Source organism: Eulemur rufifrons, chromosome 17 (assembly GCF_041146395.1).
Source record: "Eulemur rufifrons isolate Redbay chromosome 17, OSU_ERuf_1, whole genome shotgun sequence".
NCBI classification, from domain to species: Eukaryota; Metazoa; Chordata; class Mammalia; order Primates; family Lemuridae; genus Eulemur; species Eulemur rufifrons.
The window spans coordinates 88,412,561-88,431,198 of NC_090999.1; the positions used below are offsets into that span (position 1 = coordinate 88,412,561).

At 35.1% G+C, this 18,638-nt stretch overlaps 1 protein-coding gene across 5 annotated transcripts in view; it reads right to left on the reverse strand.

Moving 5' to 3' along the window:
• Nucleotides 1-7,743: 7,743 nt before the first annotated feature.
• The window catches only part of CEP120 (centrosomal protein 120), a 73,877-nt gene continuing 62,982 nt past the window's right edge, over nucleotides 7,744-18,638 (reverse strand). For 4 of the 5 annotated variants that reach the window (XM_069492855.1, XM_069492854.1, XM_069492857.1 and 1 more), the window contains 2 exons: nucleotides 13,673-13,818; nucleotides 7,744-9,591 (listed from right to left, as the gene is read on the reverse strand). In XM_069492855.1, coding sequence (XP_069348956.1) covers nucleotides 9,357-9,591; nucleotides 13,673-13,818 — 381 coding nt within the window. In that variant the 3' untranslated portion in view covers nucleotides 7,744-9,356. Of the gene's footprint in view, nucleotides 9,647-13,672; nucleotides 13,819-18,638 lie in introns of all 5 variants that reach the window. The other variant, XM_069492856.1, reaches the window with a different exon arrangement.

The following is an 18,638-nucleotide window of genomic DNA, read 5'->3' on the forward strand; positions in this document are numbered from 1 at the left end:
TTACCCAGCACTCCAATACTAATCCCCCACTGATCTGCTTTCTCTCACTATAGATTAATTTTCACTTTCTAGGACTTTCTAAAATTGAATAATACACAATGTACTTTTTTTGTTCTGCATAATTATTCTGAAATTCATCCATGTTGCACATATTAACAACTCATTTCTTTTTACCGAAGAGCAGTATTGCATTGCATGGATGTGCCATGGTTTCTCCATTTATCTGTTGATGCACATTTGAGCGTTTCCACTTTGGGCTACAGAGCTTTTATCAACATTCATGTACAATTCTTTGTACGGATGTGTTATTTCCTGGGTAAACAGCTAGGAGTGGAAAGGTCTGTCTGTTTAGTCTATTTAGTCATTTTAATAGTTGTGCAGTAGTATCTTATTGTGGTTTTAATTTGTACTTTCCTAATGACTAACGATATTGAGCTTCCTTTCCTGCACTGACTGGACATCCATATGTATTTTGTAGTGAAGCATTTATTCAAATACTTTACCTGTTAAAAAACTGAATGGTTTTCTTACTATTTCAAGAATTTATATATTGTGGATATCAATCCTATATCAAATATATGATTTGCACATATTTTCTCCCATGTTGTGGCTTGGTTTTTCATTCTCTAATCGGTGTCTTTTGAAGAGCAGAGTTTTTAATTTTGATGAAGTTCATCAGTTTTTCTTTTATGGATTAGGCTTTTGGTGTCATATGTAAGAAATCTTTGTCTAACTCAAACTCATAGGTTTTCTCTAGTGTTTTCTTCTAGAAGTTTTAAGGCTTTAGATTTTACACTTAGATCTCTGAACTATTTTGAGTTAACTTTTGTATATAAAGTATAGATCAGTTTTTTACTTATGGACATCCAATTTTTCCAGAACCATTTGTCAAAAAGACCACCCTGGCTGGGCATGGTGGCTCATGCCTGTAAATCCTAGCACTTTGGGAGGCTGAGGTGGGAGGATTGCTTGAGGCCAGGAATTTGAGACCAGCTTGGGCAACATAGTGAGACCTCATCTCTACAAAACATTTAAAAATTAGCCAAGCGTGGTGGTGGCATGTGCCTGTGGTCCTGGCTATGTGGGAGGCTGAGCAGGAGGATCACTTGAGCCCAAGACTTGGAGGTTGCAGTGAGCAATGATTGTGCTACTGCACTCCAGCCTGGGTGACAGAGTGAGATCCTGTCTCTAAAAAAACAAAAACCACCACCACCAACAAAATGACCATCCTTTCTCCGCTATATTGCTTTTGCTTCTTTGGTGAAAATCAGCTGTCTATACATGTATAGTCTTGATTGCTGGTACTTCTATACATTTTGAAATCAGGTATTACTAGTCTTCCCATTTTGTTCTTTCTGAAAGTTGTTTTGGCTATCTAGATGCTTTGCATTTCAATATAAATTTTAGAATCAGTTTTTCAACTTCTACAAAAAAGCATGCTGGGATTTTTATAGGGATTACATTGAATGTATAGATCAGTTGAGGGAAAAGTGACACCTTAACAATACCAACTCTCCTGACATGTAAATATGGTACGTCTCTCTAGTTACTTAGGTTTAAATTTCTCTAACCAATGTTTTATAGTTTTAAGTGCATAGGTCTTAGACATTTTTGTCACATTTATTTCTAAATGTTGCATATTTTTATGGTATTGGGATTGTTTGTTGCTAGATTTTTGGTTGTTTTCCATACTGATTTTGTTTTCTACAAGCTTGCTAAATTCACTTATTAGTTCTAGTAGCTTTTGTGTAGATTCCACTGGATTTTTAGATAGTCAATCACGTCATTTGTGAACAAAGATAGTTTTACTCCTACCTTTACAATCTAAATGCCCTTAATTTCCCTTTCTGTCTTATTACAGTGGTTGTAAACTTCCAATACACTATTGAATAGAGATAGTGAGAGCAGACATTCTTGTTTCTGTCCCTGATCTTTGGGCAAAGCACTCTCTCTTTCACTACTAAGTGGGACATCAGTTGTAGGTTTTTCATAGATGTCCTTTATCAGGTTGAGGAAGTTCCCTTCTATTTTTAGTTTGCTGGGGGCGGGGGGGGGGGGGGAAGTTATCAGGAATGGATGATGGATATTGTCAAGTGATACTTCTCTCCTGACCACTAGTATCACTTGTCTTAGTCTGTTCCAGCTGTTACAACAAAATACCAGAAGCTGAGTAGCTCATAAACAATAGAAACCTATTTCTCACAGTTCTGGAGGCTAAGAAGTTCAAGATCGAGGTGCTGACAGACTCAGTGTCTGATGAGGGCCCACTGTGGCTCACAGGTGGTGCCTGCTAGTTGTGTCCTCACATGTTGGAAGAGAGCAGGCAGCTCTCTGGGTCCTCTTCTGTAAGGGCACTAATCCCATCCACGAGGGCCCCAGCTTTATGATTTAATCACTGCCCAAAGGCCCCATGCCCTAATATCACATTGGTGATTAGGTTTTAACATACTAATCTGAGGAGGATACAAGCATTCAGACCACAGCACTACTTGTACTCTAAAATGGCTATTGCCACGTTGTATACAGTGAACTGGACCCTGCGGATTTTATGGGCACCTTAGATTCCAATTGAGTTTGCCTATACCTGTCACTCACCCTTTGCTAGCCAACTTTCTTGGAGCACAGGCCTATAAAGTAGGTTGGGTTTTTTAGTCTCCTTACAAGGCTTACCCCTGAAGTTTCAGTATGACTAGCAGCTAATATGATGTAGTTTATGACAAATTGCTCCTCTGGTTCAAACAGGTTTGATAATACTTTTAGTACCAAATTTAGTATCTAAATACTCTTACCGAATCTGAGAAAAGGTCTCTTTTGACATGAAAAATTAGCATGCTTAAGTATAGCTTTTAATAATAATGCTGTGATTGGAAGTTCTGCATATTCTGCATCATAACAACTGGAGCTATCACTGGAAAGGTAGAGCAATGAGAGTAGATAAAAATGAGAAGGAAAATGCAGATAGGTTGTTTCATTCATTCTTTGTTATAGATTACATCAAGGCACTGGAGGCCCACTCACACCCTCACAATTAACAATAAAGAAGTCTGTAAATCTTTCTCCAAGATACTGTAATAGGAAAAATAATAGTAATACTTTATGTATAAACTATATACAATTTTATGTGAAAGCACTGCTATATAGTTACTAAATACATTTTGGTTGAATGGATGAATCCTTGAATTATTTGATCTCAGTAAAATAGGCAGATTATTCTTTTTCATTTGGTAGAAGGACACACTGTTGGCAATTATGTTAAATATGTACATACACTGAAAGTAGCATTAAAATGCCTACTGCATATATAGAGCAAATTTCAAATTCCAAAGTTGTGCCAAAACACACTAGGTTGACAATTGCTTCTCCTGCATATTTGTACTGCTTAGATAGATCTGATAATGACACCGAGGTTCAAGTGATAATTTGAGGCAAAGAATAACAGTAGAACCAGTGGAACCACCTGACAACTTTATAGACCTTAGAAAGAAAAAGAAAACGTATTAATAGATCAAAGGAAAATTGGGCTACAAGCTCTTTCTCTCTTCTCTCTTTTTCTGTCTCTCTCTTTGTGTCTTTCTCTTCGCCTCTTTCTCTCTGAAAGTTTTCTAAAGAATCTTTTCAAGACAAATTTTGGATGTCATTTGTTCCTGGTAAAATACTATACATTGATAGGGAGATAGAAAGAAGTGAGAATAGATAATAGAGGAAAAGATGGTAGGCTAAATGTGGACTTGCAAATGCAATTTTCATTGGCAAAATTAAGAGTCTGTGGGCTAAATTACTTCTGAAAATTGTTTACACAGCTATTTCCTATTTGGTACCTTTATTTTCTTTGTGCAAATTTTACAAATTTCAGTTAGTTACCTAAATAAACTTCTGCCAGAAACCAAGAGAAGAACATTAATCTCATCTGCCAACAATGAAGCTAAATCAGGAATTGAAATTTCCTTCCTCCAGGCAACAATCAAGTGAATACACTGAGCAGTCCGCTGCACTATCTCCTCCCATCTAAACAGGATGACTAAAGATATAGTATGTGCTGAATATTAATGCCTCGGAGTCTCGATTCGACACACCATCTTCGGGGCGTCGCACTTTGCTCACAATCTGAACTGAACTCAAGTAATGCAGTAATAGTCTTGCCTGAGATTCAGAATTTCTCTTAAGAAAACAGGTTGGAATTTTAGTAACTAAATCCTTCTCATCTTTACAAATTACAGAAAGAAGGGGTAGAAATGAAACAGTGCTTTGCTTTGAATCCTGCTCAATCTACTCCCTAATGTGAGAATTTGCTGAACAATTAATTGAGTAATATATTGCAATCTACTAAGCATAGGCTCTTTCACTATTGGGTTGACATTCACTAAAATTTACAATTATGTCAAAATAGGATTTTGCAGTAATATTTTGTTTGCTCTAGCCAAATTTTAATCTAAACTACTGGGGAAAATTCAACACTCACTCAATGTATCTGCATGCTTTTTACTAGTTAACATGTTTAAAAAAAAGGGTTGTGCTGTCCAACTATTGGATAAATTATTTGGAAAAGAAAAAATATTTGTCTATGAATTTGTGGATGAAGTGTTTCCAAGAAGAAATTATAAATGGACCCTATTTTAGTTCTCTATTATGAATGACAGGTTTAACATTCTTAGAAACCTTAGGAATATAATGACTACATCTTTAAAAGCCTCCAGGGATTGTTGTACATTAATGTATCAGAGTCAGTAAATTATTTATCTATAAATTCATCTTGCTAAACAGATTTCCACCCCGCTTCAATTTGAAAGCTAAACTTCTGAGTCTCCACTTCAGCAACTTCATATTTGAAGAGCCTACATCTGTAAAAACATTTCTAATGAAAACACTAAGACAACCCCCAGAGAAGCAAATAAAATGAGATTTAAGTATATAGCAGCCTTTCTACAGTTACATTCCTAACAATAGCAGATTCTAATTTGATGCCAAACAGAGGTTATGTAACAAAATCCGTGCGCAATCTAGTTCTTCTGGTTACAGCGACAAATTGAGGTAGTCAAGTAGTTCTGTCTCTATTTCTCCATCTCCCCCAAGACAGATGAATTACATCTGCCTGCCCTGCCGTGGAAGCAGAGGGCCCACAGGCCAGGAAGAAGCACGATCGTGCTCTAGAGCCAGTGGCAGAAAGAGTGCATGTTGAAAAGTCTAGGATCCAAGGGGCTGTGCTACAATTGCCAAAATACAAATATCAAAGATGGACTTAAATTTTCAAGTCATAATTAAAAATTACTCAACCAGCCTTTAACACTTCCACACAAAGCACTTTATCAGTTTATAAGACCATCAATAAGACTACCTACCACCAACAAAAAGAAAGATACTAAGCCTAATTTAGGGAACCAGTAATCTGTTGTAAACAAACAAAAATTCAGTCTCCAATTTACATCTATGGTATGGACTACCTGCTAAATTAAAAAAACAATGATTCTTTGTTTTTCTTGTCATTAAGCATAACAAGACCTTAATTTTATACAAACATGAAGGCGGTATAATTCTAAGTTTCAAAGATCCTCCAATTTACATTTAGAACTTGGGATTTAAAAGTAGCCATTAATTTTAACTAATTTCAGCTTTTGTTAACCAAGATGCTATAAACATATAATGAAGCCTCTTTGATCCATTCCTACAATCAAGGAATGACAGGATAGTATCGTCAGGAATGACTTGACAAGTGACTCTTGTGCAGAAAACCTTCAGCATGAGAACACTGGGTAGGCAGATTTGAGGCAGAGTTTGAAGCAAACTTTTGTTTAAAAATTGTGGTAAAATACCTAGAACACAAAATTTACCATCTTAACCATTTTTAAGTGTACAATTCAGTGGCACTAAGTGTATTCACAACGTTGTGCAACCATTTCTAGAATCCATAATTCAGGACGTTTTCATCAACCCATTAAACAGTACCTCCCCTTCCACCTTCCCCTTAGCTCCCCCCAGCCCCTGGTGACTTCTACTCTACTTTCTGTCTCTACGAATTTAAAGCAAAATTTTTTAAAAAGCAAAAACAATCCAACAAACAGAACCCCTCAACTTCTACAGGGCCTGGACGTTCAGGCCACAAGTTCACAAACTGTCAGTGAGGCTGGGGGACTTATTTGCTCAGCACCTCAGCTGAAATTTTTTATGTCTATTTTGACAGGCAGCCATATACAATTACTTCTTCATTTCGTTATGAATGTAGCAAAGATTGAGTGCCTATATATGGCAGGCACTATTTCAGTTCTGGCATATGGCAGAAAGGAAGATGGACCTGGTCTCAGCCCTCATACCTTACATTCTGGTTGACTGTGTTTCCCATTATCCCAAACTCTATAGAATGTGGAAAAGTGTGCCATTTTGATAAGATGCCAATGGCATGACACATACTTTGTGTCAATAATCCATTTCCAGCACTAGAATTGCTAAAACATTATCTACTTTCCATTATTAGTTTTGGTCAATGCTTTATAGGTGATGGATAAAAGAACAGTTGAGCTCTATTCTTAACTGATGATGAATGTTATGCCTTATGTTGGTCTTCTGGATTTTTGTAAAATTTAATTCAATACCTGATACAATCTTATAAACTGTAGAAACTAGTTATGGAAGAATTACATTTAGATTCTGTAATATCTTCTATTTTAAATATCCAATTTGGGATTCTATTTATAGAAAATGTCCACAACAGGCAGAGCCACAGAGACACAAAGTAGATGGGGCTGCGGAGAACGGCAAGTGACTGCTAGTGGGGGTGCAGGGTGATGAAAATGTTTTGGATTGTGGTGATGGGTGCACAACCTTGTGAATACACCAAAAACCCCACTGAATTGTATACTTTAAAATGGTGATTTTTGTGGTATGTGAATTATATTAATTTAAAAAAAACTTCAGGTACTCAGTCAAGCTAGACACAATGGCAGTGAGATCGTATTTTATAAGTCCATATATAGCTACCAGGGGGCCCTTCCTGCAGACTAAGAACCAGATCAGTGCGTTCTGAGGTGGCTGCGGACAAGCAATACAGGCTGGGGCCATCTGTAAACCTAGATTAGGCCGGACAGGGTCTGCACAGAAGGAGAAGTAGAGGAGAAAATCCTCTGGTCAGACCAGGCTGCCTTCCCCTCAGCAGAGCCCTGAAACATCCTTAAATCACACTCAAATTCCCACATCTGCTTGAAGCAACAGGAACTCAGGTCCAGAGGGAAATTACTAGATACACCCATAAAAGAACTCTGAAAAGTTTATTCAGACAGGGTATTATTATTTACACCTGGTAGATATGATATACCCCTCCTATGCAGTATATGCCTGCCTGAAACATGGGGACGAGAATTTCTCCATAAAAACTCATAGAAATTTTAAAGGTAAATTTTATTTCATCTTAAAATATTTGATGGAAGGTCTCCTGTTATAAATGCAGTAATTAAGAAACTTATTCACCCATCCATGTGCCCAACCACTCACTCATACGATGGTCATACTCGTTAACGCTTAGGCCACTTAGTAAGCAATCTGTAAATACGTTAAATGCCACTTACAAATGGAATGAATGCTGCTTAAGGACTAAAAAAGAGTGTTAAAATTTCACACTCCCTGATTTTAAGATATAAAAAAAGTGTCTGAAATGTAAACACTTGAGAAAAAACAAGAATACAGTGACTTGAAACAAGAAGGGCTGAACACTTTGCCTACTCTGTTTAGAAACAAGACTGTTCAAGAACGCAAAGATGCATACAATTGTGATTTTATTTGTTAAATTACAATTGCCAAAAGAGCTTTACAGAAGGCAAAATACACCACACATCCATTTTAGAAAAGTCTTTTTTGTTTCTTTAAATCTAAGGCCCCCTCTAGCGTTTGGAAACAGCCACAGGCAGCACACAGTGCAACTGCAGGTGAACAATCACAGACCTTCACCCAAGACTTTCCAAAACAAAAAGAACACTTCTATTCCATTCATGTGGCACAAAAATCACTGAGAGAATATATCTAACCATAATTAATATTGTAAATTCCTACTATGATTCACAGATTCATTATCCTCTCATTCAGTAATTTTTCTCTTATTTACTGCTGTGTTATTTTTATAAGATTAATACTTTGTTAATAAGAAAAAATATAATGAGTATAAGGACTTTAATTTCCTTAATAAGAAATATATCTTGTTGAAAATGACAGAAAATTAATGTTACCAAATATCCTATTCTGCTTTTTTGGAAGTTATTGGTAACTTCCTACAGTATATACTTTAAAATTGTTACATATGGAAATCAGAATTTTTAAACTATATTTTAAGACCCAACCTAATCTGTTGAATTTGCTAAAGCTTTTTCAGTATTCTGTAACAGGAGGTGGAAAGTGTTGCTTTGAGGACAAACGTTGGCTCCGAAGAGCATGATGTAAAGGAACTCTGTTTATACCAATGTGACTCTACATAAATCCAATGACTTAATTTCATATGCTTTTGAAAAAAACTGATTAAAATTAGGGGGAGTAAAAAAGAGATGATTTTCACTCTACTTTTTCAGCTAAAGTCTTTATGTGTCTTTTTCCATGTTCTATTACAGAGGGTTTGATTTAACAACTACTACTATTATCACTGGAAAACAAAAGGAAATCTCTAATGTTAACAAAAGAAAATGCAAACTCGAGCAGGAGGCTGACAGAGAAGAAAGACCATATTAAGCTACTTCATGTTCTTAAAAGTTTAGAGTACACTGAAAATTCAATAGCTCTTGAAACAAGTTTAATCTGTATTAACTTTATTTAAATAAATGATTAATTTGTCACTCAATATGTCATGTAGCTTCTCTGTATTGATCCTGCTTTATTTTCAAGGCTGTCACTTGCAAATATTACAAGTTAAGGAAAAAAGATAGGTTGTCTAAAATGAGTCAGACTGGTTACATTTAGAATTGGTCTGAACTTTTAAAATATCTACATTCAAAAGGAATAGGACACAGCATTTTTTAAAGTGCAACATATACTCTTTTGGCTCAACATGAAAAATTAAATAACTGAAAATTACTGCAGTTATTTCTCCTACAACAAACTTAGTGAAAAGCTGTTTTGAAAGATAGCCATCAGATTATAAACTATGAGAAACACCAAAAAGTCATTTAAAATGAGTATAGAGAATGCATATTACAAATAAAACCAGTGTGGGAGAGGTAGCATAAAGTAAATACAATCAAATAAATACTATACAATAACATATAAAATTTTGCATAAAAAACCTGAAAATAGCATTTTAAAGCATCCATTTTCTTCACTTTTAAGGGTTTTACAGTGAAATTAAAATTTAGACCAGGCGTCTCTAACAAAGATTTTTCCAAATGTTATTAATTACTGGCATTGTTTTTTGCCAAAATCTCTCTGATCTGTCGGTCAAGTTCACTTATTATTCGATCCTCGTGATTATACACACCCGTTCTCATCAAAGTATCCCTTTCTTCTATTAGGCGAGTCAAATAATCATCCAACCCTTCTTCCAATGCATTACCGTGCGGGCCATCCATTTTCCCACTTGCAATCTCTCTGGAATCCTGGTACTGTTTTTGTTCTTGTTGCCTTAACCTGAAAAGCAAGAACAAAGGCCACTCTAGCAACTGTTTCATTTTTCTTAACAGCACTATTTAAAAATAAAACGATCCAATGGTAAAATAAGTTTTCAGTAATATTTTCAGGAAGAAAACAAACAAAACCCAATGTTCCACTTGGCTAGTTGGAGTCAGCATGCTTATAAAAGGCAGTTTTAAAAGCAATACTTGCTTTCTAATTATAAAATACATGAAAACTGTGGATATTTTTGGAGCTGTGTAAAGAATAAAATGCATATTTAAAAATACTTTTTCTAAAAAAATTAATGATACTACACATACAATGCTTTCTTCACATATCTATATAGTGAATGCTTTTCCTATATCATTTTCCAAATGGCTTTTTTCCATCATTTGGATGTACCACCATTTAATCATCCTTTGTTGATCTTTAGGTTATTGTCAAACCTTTGTTATTGTTTTGAACATAATTTTTTCTTCCAAATTTATTCAACAAATATTTATCTGTACCAAACAAGTTTGGGGATACTGCAGTGAACCAAGAAGAAAAATCCCCACTATTACGGAGCTTATATCTCCCATGATTCATAGAAAGTGAAATTCTGTAAAATGTGAATGTGTGGTTCAAAGGGCATATACATGCTAAGGTTTTGTATGGATATCTTCAAGTTATGTTTGTGATGATCTCATTTGAAGATGAAGAAAAGGAGTAGGTACTGGCCTGGGATTTGGGTATTTCCAATACAATATTATTAATCACACTGTTTTAAAAATGGAACAGTTATGATACTTAATATACTTACTCTGTTATAGTAACACTAAATTTGGATATGGAATGTTTTAATTTAGAATGTACAATCAAAATATAACTTTATATTCCTCTGTACAACTGGCTACAGAAATGTTTTGATTTGCAACTATTCCTAAATTTTGTCCTGATAAGATAAAATAGTTGAGTATAAGCCCCTCCTTCAAGATAGTCTTCAGAATAAGCAAGCCAATGAGAAGTTCACTTCTGAATTTACACATGGAGTGGGGGAGAGGGAAGAAGCAGCAGTGGGGACAGGTCCTGCTTTGCCAGATCAGGAAGACTGGGCTCCAGAGAGGGTGCATGACTGTTGGCAGTATACAATTTCATTTGTTCAGATGACCCTATGAAACATGAAACTCCCACAATTCCTCACAAAAGAAAAAAACCCCTGTAGGCCAGGTGCAGTGACTCGCACCTATAATCCCAGCACTCTGGGAGGCCGAGGCGGGAGCATCACTTGAGGTCAAGAGTTCGAGACCAGCCTGAGCAAGAGAAAGATCCCGTCTCTACTAAAAATAGAAAAATTAGCCAGGCCTGGCGGCACATGCCCATAATCCCAGCTACTCAGGAGGCTGAGGCAGGAGAATCGCTTGAGCCCAGGAATTTGAGGTTGCTGCGAGCTAGGCTGACACCACAGCACTCTAGCCCAGGTGACAGAGTGAGACTCTGTCTCAAAACCCCCTGAAGTATACAGTCCAAGAAGGATGCCAAATATCTTCATCTATTCTAACAAAAAAGCCTAAATATCGAGGGGTACTGGGCTCTGGGACCCAGGTGGGAAATCAGTGGTTAATGAGATACTGGTACCAAATCTTTCCACTGAATTTGAGCAATTCATGTGGATGGATAAGGGCAGATTTCTGAAGAGTATTTCCCTACCCTAATTCTTATGGCAACGTTGGAGAAAGGGGTCCTTTAGGTAAATTAATGACACATAATGTCAAATTATTTACCAAAAAGTTTTACCATTTCCCTTTTGTGCATCATAAATGTAATTCTTACACAACTCATAGATCACCCCTACCAAATTTTTACTAAAATGAAAATTATCAATCATGACCACAATAGAATTTTAGAACCTGGTAGCTGAAGAAGCCCATAAATTTATGAAAAGAAACTCTGGTAACATTCCTGAAAAACACTGTCTAGATTCCACTCACACACTTCCTGCCACTGGGAACCTACTGCTCTGTAGAACTGCTCTGTTAGAAAGTTCCTTATTTTGAACTCAGTATGCCTCTTTCTACTTTCCAATAATTGGCTATGATTCTGCTCAAGAGAAGCCTACTTATTTGTTTTTAATATGGTAGCCCTCCAGATATTTGACGATAGCTATCTACCACTTTGCCCAAGAGTCCTCGAAGTGTAATATCCCTCACTCTCCTAACCACTATCTTGTATGTCATATATCATCCCTTACTGTCCTTGTCACATTCCACTGGAAGCTCTCTAGATACCTGATTTCCTTGAAGTGTGCTGCGCATTGGTATGAATACCCCAGAGGTGATTTTTATCAGTGCTGAATACTACTTCTCTGAATGTCCCTAACTGCACTGACTCTTTGGCAGCCAAATCACACTATTATTAGTGATCACTTAAATCCTCCTGAGCTTCGTCACATGAAGTGTTCTACTATGTCTTATCTATTACTTAAGTGATTTTTCCTATAACTTATAGAGGACTCTGATTTTGTTTCTAATATATTTAATCTTACTGGTTTCAGTTCTCTCTGAATCCAAATTTTTTAAGACATTAGTAAGATTCAACTTTGTATGATCTATGAATTTGATAGGCAAAATGGCTATGTTTACTTACGCCACCAAAAGCAGGGGCTTAGTATGTATTTGCTAAACTGAAACCAAAAAAGTGCTATATATGACATCAAAATTTTAGAAGGCAAGAATCATGTTATAATGCATTAATCTGTAACATCTTCCAAGTCTACAACATGGTAGACACCAAATAAATATTTGTTGAATAAGAGAGAATAATAGTAGCATGAATTGAACCCTGTTAAGCAAGGCACTTAAAGTTGATCTTTTACAACTGTTTATTCATTTATCTTCTTAATAGTTATTTAATTCACCTAGGAACCCACCTACTACAGTGAGTGCACTATACATGGAGATGAAATGGGATACTCTGTCAAAGGTACATGTGTATGCACTGTACGGTATCTCCCTCCCATCTCCAATTCCTATGTTGAAGCCCTAACCTCTGATGTGATGGTATCTGGAGATAATTAGGTTTAGATAAGGCCACGAGGGTAAGACCCTCATGATGGGATTACTGGTCTCATAAGAAGAGACACCAGAGAGCTTGCTTGCTCTCTCTCTCTCCTCACCACATGAGGACACAGCAAGAAGCTGGCCCCCTAAAACCAACCATGTTAGCTCCTGATCTTGGACTTCTAGCCTCTAGAACTCTGAGAAAATAAATTTCTGTTTAAGCTGCCCAGTCTATATTTAGTTAAGGCAGTCCAAGTTAACTAACACAGCACTTTGCTAAAACAAAACTGTAACAGTCCCTTGATAAATTAAGCTGAAGAATCTTCCCCCAAACTACCCTACAAAAAGACTATAATTTGTTTTTATGCTGCTTCCTAATGATTTCTTTTCTAACATGAAACACTGAGGTTGTGATTAAGATGAACATGACACTACAGAGAAGCCCAGTGTAGCATAGCAGTTAAAAATATAATCTCTAGAATCAAATTTGAACTCTGGCTCCATGATTTACTAGCTACGTGACCCTGAATAAGACAAGCCTCTGTTTAATTGTCAATCTCCTCATCTCTAAAATGGGGATAAGATCATCCTCGCTGAGTTGTCCTGAAGATTAAGAACAATTGAGATGGGCACATAAGGCATTTTAAAATAGCTCCTGACACACAGTAAGGGCTTGATAAATAAGAGCTATTATAATGCTAACATTAGTAATAAAACTAAATGTGAAATTTCTTATTTTATAATTCAAAGTTCAGTTTAATAGTAGCAATAATCCTGAAATAGTTGAATAAAAATGAATTTTAAAGTACTAATGCTATAAATGGAAACACAAGAGTTAAATAAACATTATAGCTACATTCATAACAAAAAAAAAAACTGGGTATAATGGTCTCGATATAGATTTTCTATTGTACAAGTCTGCTACGTTTTATATGTATTCTACTTTATCCTTGAGAGACCTGAAATTGTACCTTCCCTGGACCAGTGACTAATTAAAAAGTTGTCCTATTAGAACTTCTGTTTTTGTAAAAAACAAGAAATACTTTTACTTATTATACCTGTTCAATTCATTTCTTATATCCAACAATTCTTGTCGCTCAGTTTTTACTGTATCTTTTTCCTCAGCAGCCAGGTAACGCAGTCTCATCTGTTCCAATTCTTCTTGCTGTTTTTTAAGACGAGCCATTTGACTTTCTTGCTCCCTCTTGAAAGAAACAAAAGAAATAAGCCAGATCCCTAATATTAGGAATAAATATATTTCATGACTTTGGCTTGTGATTATAATCCTATTTGGGAATACTCATAGCCATGAACTGTCAATTCTTTTTTTTTTTTTTTTCTTTTTAAAGATACGAGATCTTATATATGTTGCCCAGGCTGGAGCATAGTAGCTAGTTGCAGTTGCGATCATAGCACACCACAGGCCTGAATTCCCGGCCTCAAGCAATCCTCCTGAGTAGCTGGGACTACCACCACGCCCAGCTGCTATGCACCACCAATTCTATGAGTCATATATTATCTAGAAATGCCTGGGTTTTCTCTAAAAATTGGTGATTGATGTTAGCTGAACATCACAGGATAAAGGAAGTTGAGGGCAAGAAAGAGGCTGTTGTCTACACAATAAATTGTCACAAGGAACAGTGGTAAAAGCTGTATCTAAGACATGGTTAATTATACAAAGATGTATATAGAAAAATTCAATAACTGTCCCTACATTGATCATTAATTCTACTCCCACTTCCACTCTTTTCTCCAGGCTCATGCAAAAACCTAAGCACATGTTTTTTTTGTTTTTAAACAAAAATAGAATCAAACAATACAATTTATTTTTCATTTAAAAAAATTAAACAATTCCTCTAGGTCAACAGATACAATCTTTTTGAATAAATGTGTAACATTCCACAGAATGGACATTCCATGACATTCAACCATTCTCTCAATAACAGATGCTTTTTGTACTACAAACAGTGTTGTAATAAAACACCCTATCATCTAACACATAGTTAGCTCATGAATCTTTAAGGGCTTTTCTTTCTGTAGGACAGAACGCTAAAGTGGGAGAGCTGGGTCAACAGACATATGTAATCTATTTTTTTAAAATAAACTTATTGATTGAATTATAACAAACAGAAAACTAATAAATCAAAAGATACATTTTGATAAATTTTCACAAAGTGAACCACTTAACCACCATCCAGATCAAGAAATAAAAGATTGCCAGAACCTCAGAAGTCCCTCTGTGTCTCCTCCCAGTCACTAACCACTCACCCTTTCCCCAAGATAACTACTGCCCTAATTTTAACATCACAAATAAGTTCTGACTGCTTTGAACTTTATATAGAATTGTACAGTATATATCTGTGCCAAGGTTCTTTCACTTAATTTTGTTTTCCAGATTCATTCATATTGTTCTGTGTAGTTAATCATTCACATTATAGATTCATTCCACTGCTGAAGGACATTTGGGCAGTTTCCACTTCTGTGTTATAAATAATGTTGATGTGAAGACATTACACATGTCTTTTGGAACACATCTGTATGCATTTCTATTGGACATATACATAGGCTTCAAACTGCTGGGTCAGACAATATGAGAATTTCAGTATTAGTAAATACAGGTTTGAATATCCCTTATCTGAAACACTTGGGACCAGAAGTGTTTGATTTTGGATTTTTTTTGAATTTTGGAATACTTGTATGTACATAATGAGATATCTTAGACCCAAGTCTAAGCATGAAACTCATTTGTTTCAATATATACCATATATACATAGCCTCAGGATAATTTTATACAATATTTTAAATAATTTTGTGTGACCTGTCACATGAGGTCAGGTGTGGAATTTTCCACTTGCAGTGCCATGTCAGTGCTCAAAAAGTTTCGAATTTTGGAGCAGTTCGGATTTCGGGTTTTTGGATTAGGGATGCTCAATCTATATTGCCAGTTTGCTAAGTAGTTATACCAATTTATACTTCCATATGTGTTCCTGTGTTCCATATTCTTATCAACACTTAGTAATGTCAAATTTTTTACTTTAACAATTCTGACAGGTCATGTGCTGGTATTTCATTGTGATTTTATTTTGTTTATTTCAAAGACTAATTAGGAAAAAAAAGACTAATTAGGTTGAACACATTTAAGTATTTTAATGGCATTTGGGTATCTTCGTTTATCAAGTTCCTATTCAAACCTTTGGCATTTTTCCCTAGTTGGTTGTTCATCTTTTCTTATTGACATTTATACATAATGGGTAAATTTTTTATCAGTTACATAAATTGCAAATATTTCCTACTAGTCTTTGTCTTGCCTTTTCACTCCTTTAATGGTGTTTTGGTGAACATAAGTCCTTAAATTTAACATAGTCCAAATTTTTCTATTCCTTTTTGGTTAGTGATCTTTGTATCCTATGAAAAACATATTGCCTGTTTCAGTCGTGAAGATATTCTTTTGTTACCCTCTTGATGCTTCATTTAGATCAATGATTCATATGCAGTTGGTTTTGTGTATGGTATGAGATCAATATTCATTTTTTCCCCATATAGAGAGCTCCAACAGACCTAGCAACATTTACTGAAAAACACCATTTTCCTCTCATTGCTTGGCAGTATCACCTCTGTCCATATATGTATGGATTTGTTACCAGCTGCTCTAAACAGATCTTTCTCTGTTCTTGCATTAACACTACACTATCCTAATTACTGCAACTCTTGTAATAAAAAGTCTTGACATCCGATAGTATAAGTCTTCTACCTCTGCTGTTCTTCAAAATTATTTTAGCTATTCTTGGCTCTTGCATTTCCATATAAATTTCAACTTCCAGTGATTTAAAAAAAAAGGTCTGCTGGGATTTGATTATGGCTACACAGAAAACTTGGCCAAAATCGGTATCATTACAATACTAATTCTTCAATCAATGAACATATTTCTCTCTCCAATTATTTAGGTCTTCTTCACTTTTGTTTGATAATACTTTATAGTTCTCTATATGTTAAGACTAACATTTTTCTTTGATTGTACTCCTAGATATTTGATTTTAGATGCTATTGCAAATGGCAGTGTTTTAAATTTTCATTTCCTAATTATCTCTAGGAGAGAAATTGATTTTCACATATTTACTTTGTTCTAGAAAACCTGCTAAACTCATTTTTATAACAACAGGTTATCTGTAGATACTTTTTGGCTTTCTAAGTGTATCAGTGTCATCTGCAAAAAATGGCAGCTTTATTTTTTCCTTTCAAATTGATACAATCTTAATTTCTTTTTCTCATCCTATTACATTGGCTAGAACATCTCTAGTACAATGCTGATCTTGGGGGGATGTTTCATTATTTTAAGAAAGTTTTTTTATAAGTTTTATGTAAGTACTCTTATGTTTCTTCTATTTTATCTTCTTTTATATTAATCGTATTTTGTCATTCAAATTTCCCCTTCTATCTTGTTATTTATTCATTTTTACTCTTCTTTAAGAAATAATATGTATGCCTCACTTAAAGAATCTAATATAAATTAGGACTTTTACAACTTTGGATAATGTAACATATTTTAACCATTCAACTCTATCCCTTCATATTTTTGTACTATTTTTGCCATAACTTTTAATTCTATGTATATTTTGAATTCAACAAATATTGCTGTTTTTCTACAACCACTATCCATTACATTTAGCCTGATATTTAGTTTCCATTGCTCTTTATTTTCCTACATTTCAAAGCTTTCATTTGGGATCATCATTTTCCTTCTGCCTGAAGAACTGCTCTAAGCATTTCTTTTACTTCAGATTTGCCATAACAAATTCTCCCAATTTTTGTCTGAAGAGTCTTATGTCACTTTCATTCACGAAGAACATTTTCACTGGGTACAGAACTTATTTTCTTTCAGCACTTTAGGGATGTTACTCCACTGTCTTATGAATTCCTTTACTTTTGTTGAAAAGTCACCTGTCAGTCTTATTGCTAATCCTTTGAAGGCATTATATTCCCACCCTCCCCCAACAGCTTTTAAGAGTTTTCGTTGCTCTTTGTCAATTTTGCTATGATGCATCTAGGTATACTTTACTTTGTATTTATCCTGCTTGGAGTTCACAGATATTTTTGAATCTATGAATTTGATATCTTTTCCACTTTTGGACAATTCTCAGCTAGTATATCTTTAAATATTACTTTCTCCTCATTCTCTTGTCTTCTGCGGGGCTTCCAATTACACATAAGGTATTCTCAAAAGATTCTACTTCTCTACTACATTTCTCCATCGTGTCACCTCTTCTCTAGAGCACAGTATAGTGATTGTAGCATTTCAAACTTCTTGTCTGATGACTCCAAAATCTGTTGTTTAATTTTTCTATTGAGCAAAAGACAGAGGTAGGCATTCCACAGAGGAAGAAATGTAAGTGGCCAATAAACATGAAAAGATGCTCGAAGTCATTAGTAACTAGGGGAATGAAAACTTATGCCACAAAGTGATACTATTTCAGACCAATCAAATTGAAAAATTTAAGACATCTAATAATAGCCAGTTGTTCACAACAGTGTGAGGAATAGGAACAATTAAATACTAATGGAAACTGCAAATTCATACAACCGTGGTACAAAATGATTAGGCAATAATTAGTGAAGTTGAAGAAATGAATGTACCCGAGTGCCAGAAATTCCACTTTTAGATATAAACACTAAAGAAACTCTTACTTATACAAACATATTCAGTGTTGCTTTAAACACTAAAGAAACTCTTACTTGTACAAACATATTCAGTGTTGCTTTATTATAAAAAAAAAAAAAAAAAAAAACCCCTGGAAAAAACATGTCCATTGAAGGAAGACTGGATAAACTGTGGTATACTTGTAGAGAATGAGTCCATGTATATAAAAGTTAAAAACAAAAAACTAAGCAATGTTGTTTGCAGATATATTTTTAATATAACCTATATTACAAAATCATAACAAAAAGCAAAGGAATGATAAATACCAAATTTAGGAGAGTGGTTACCTCTGGAAAGGAAGAAGATACAGTTAAAAAAGCACACAGAGG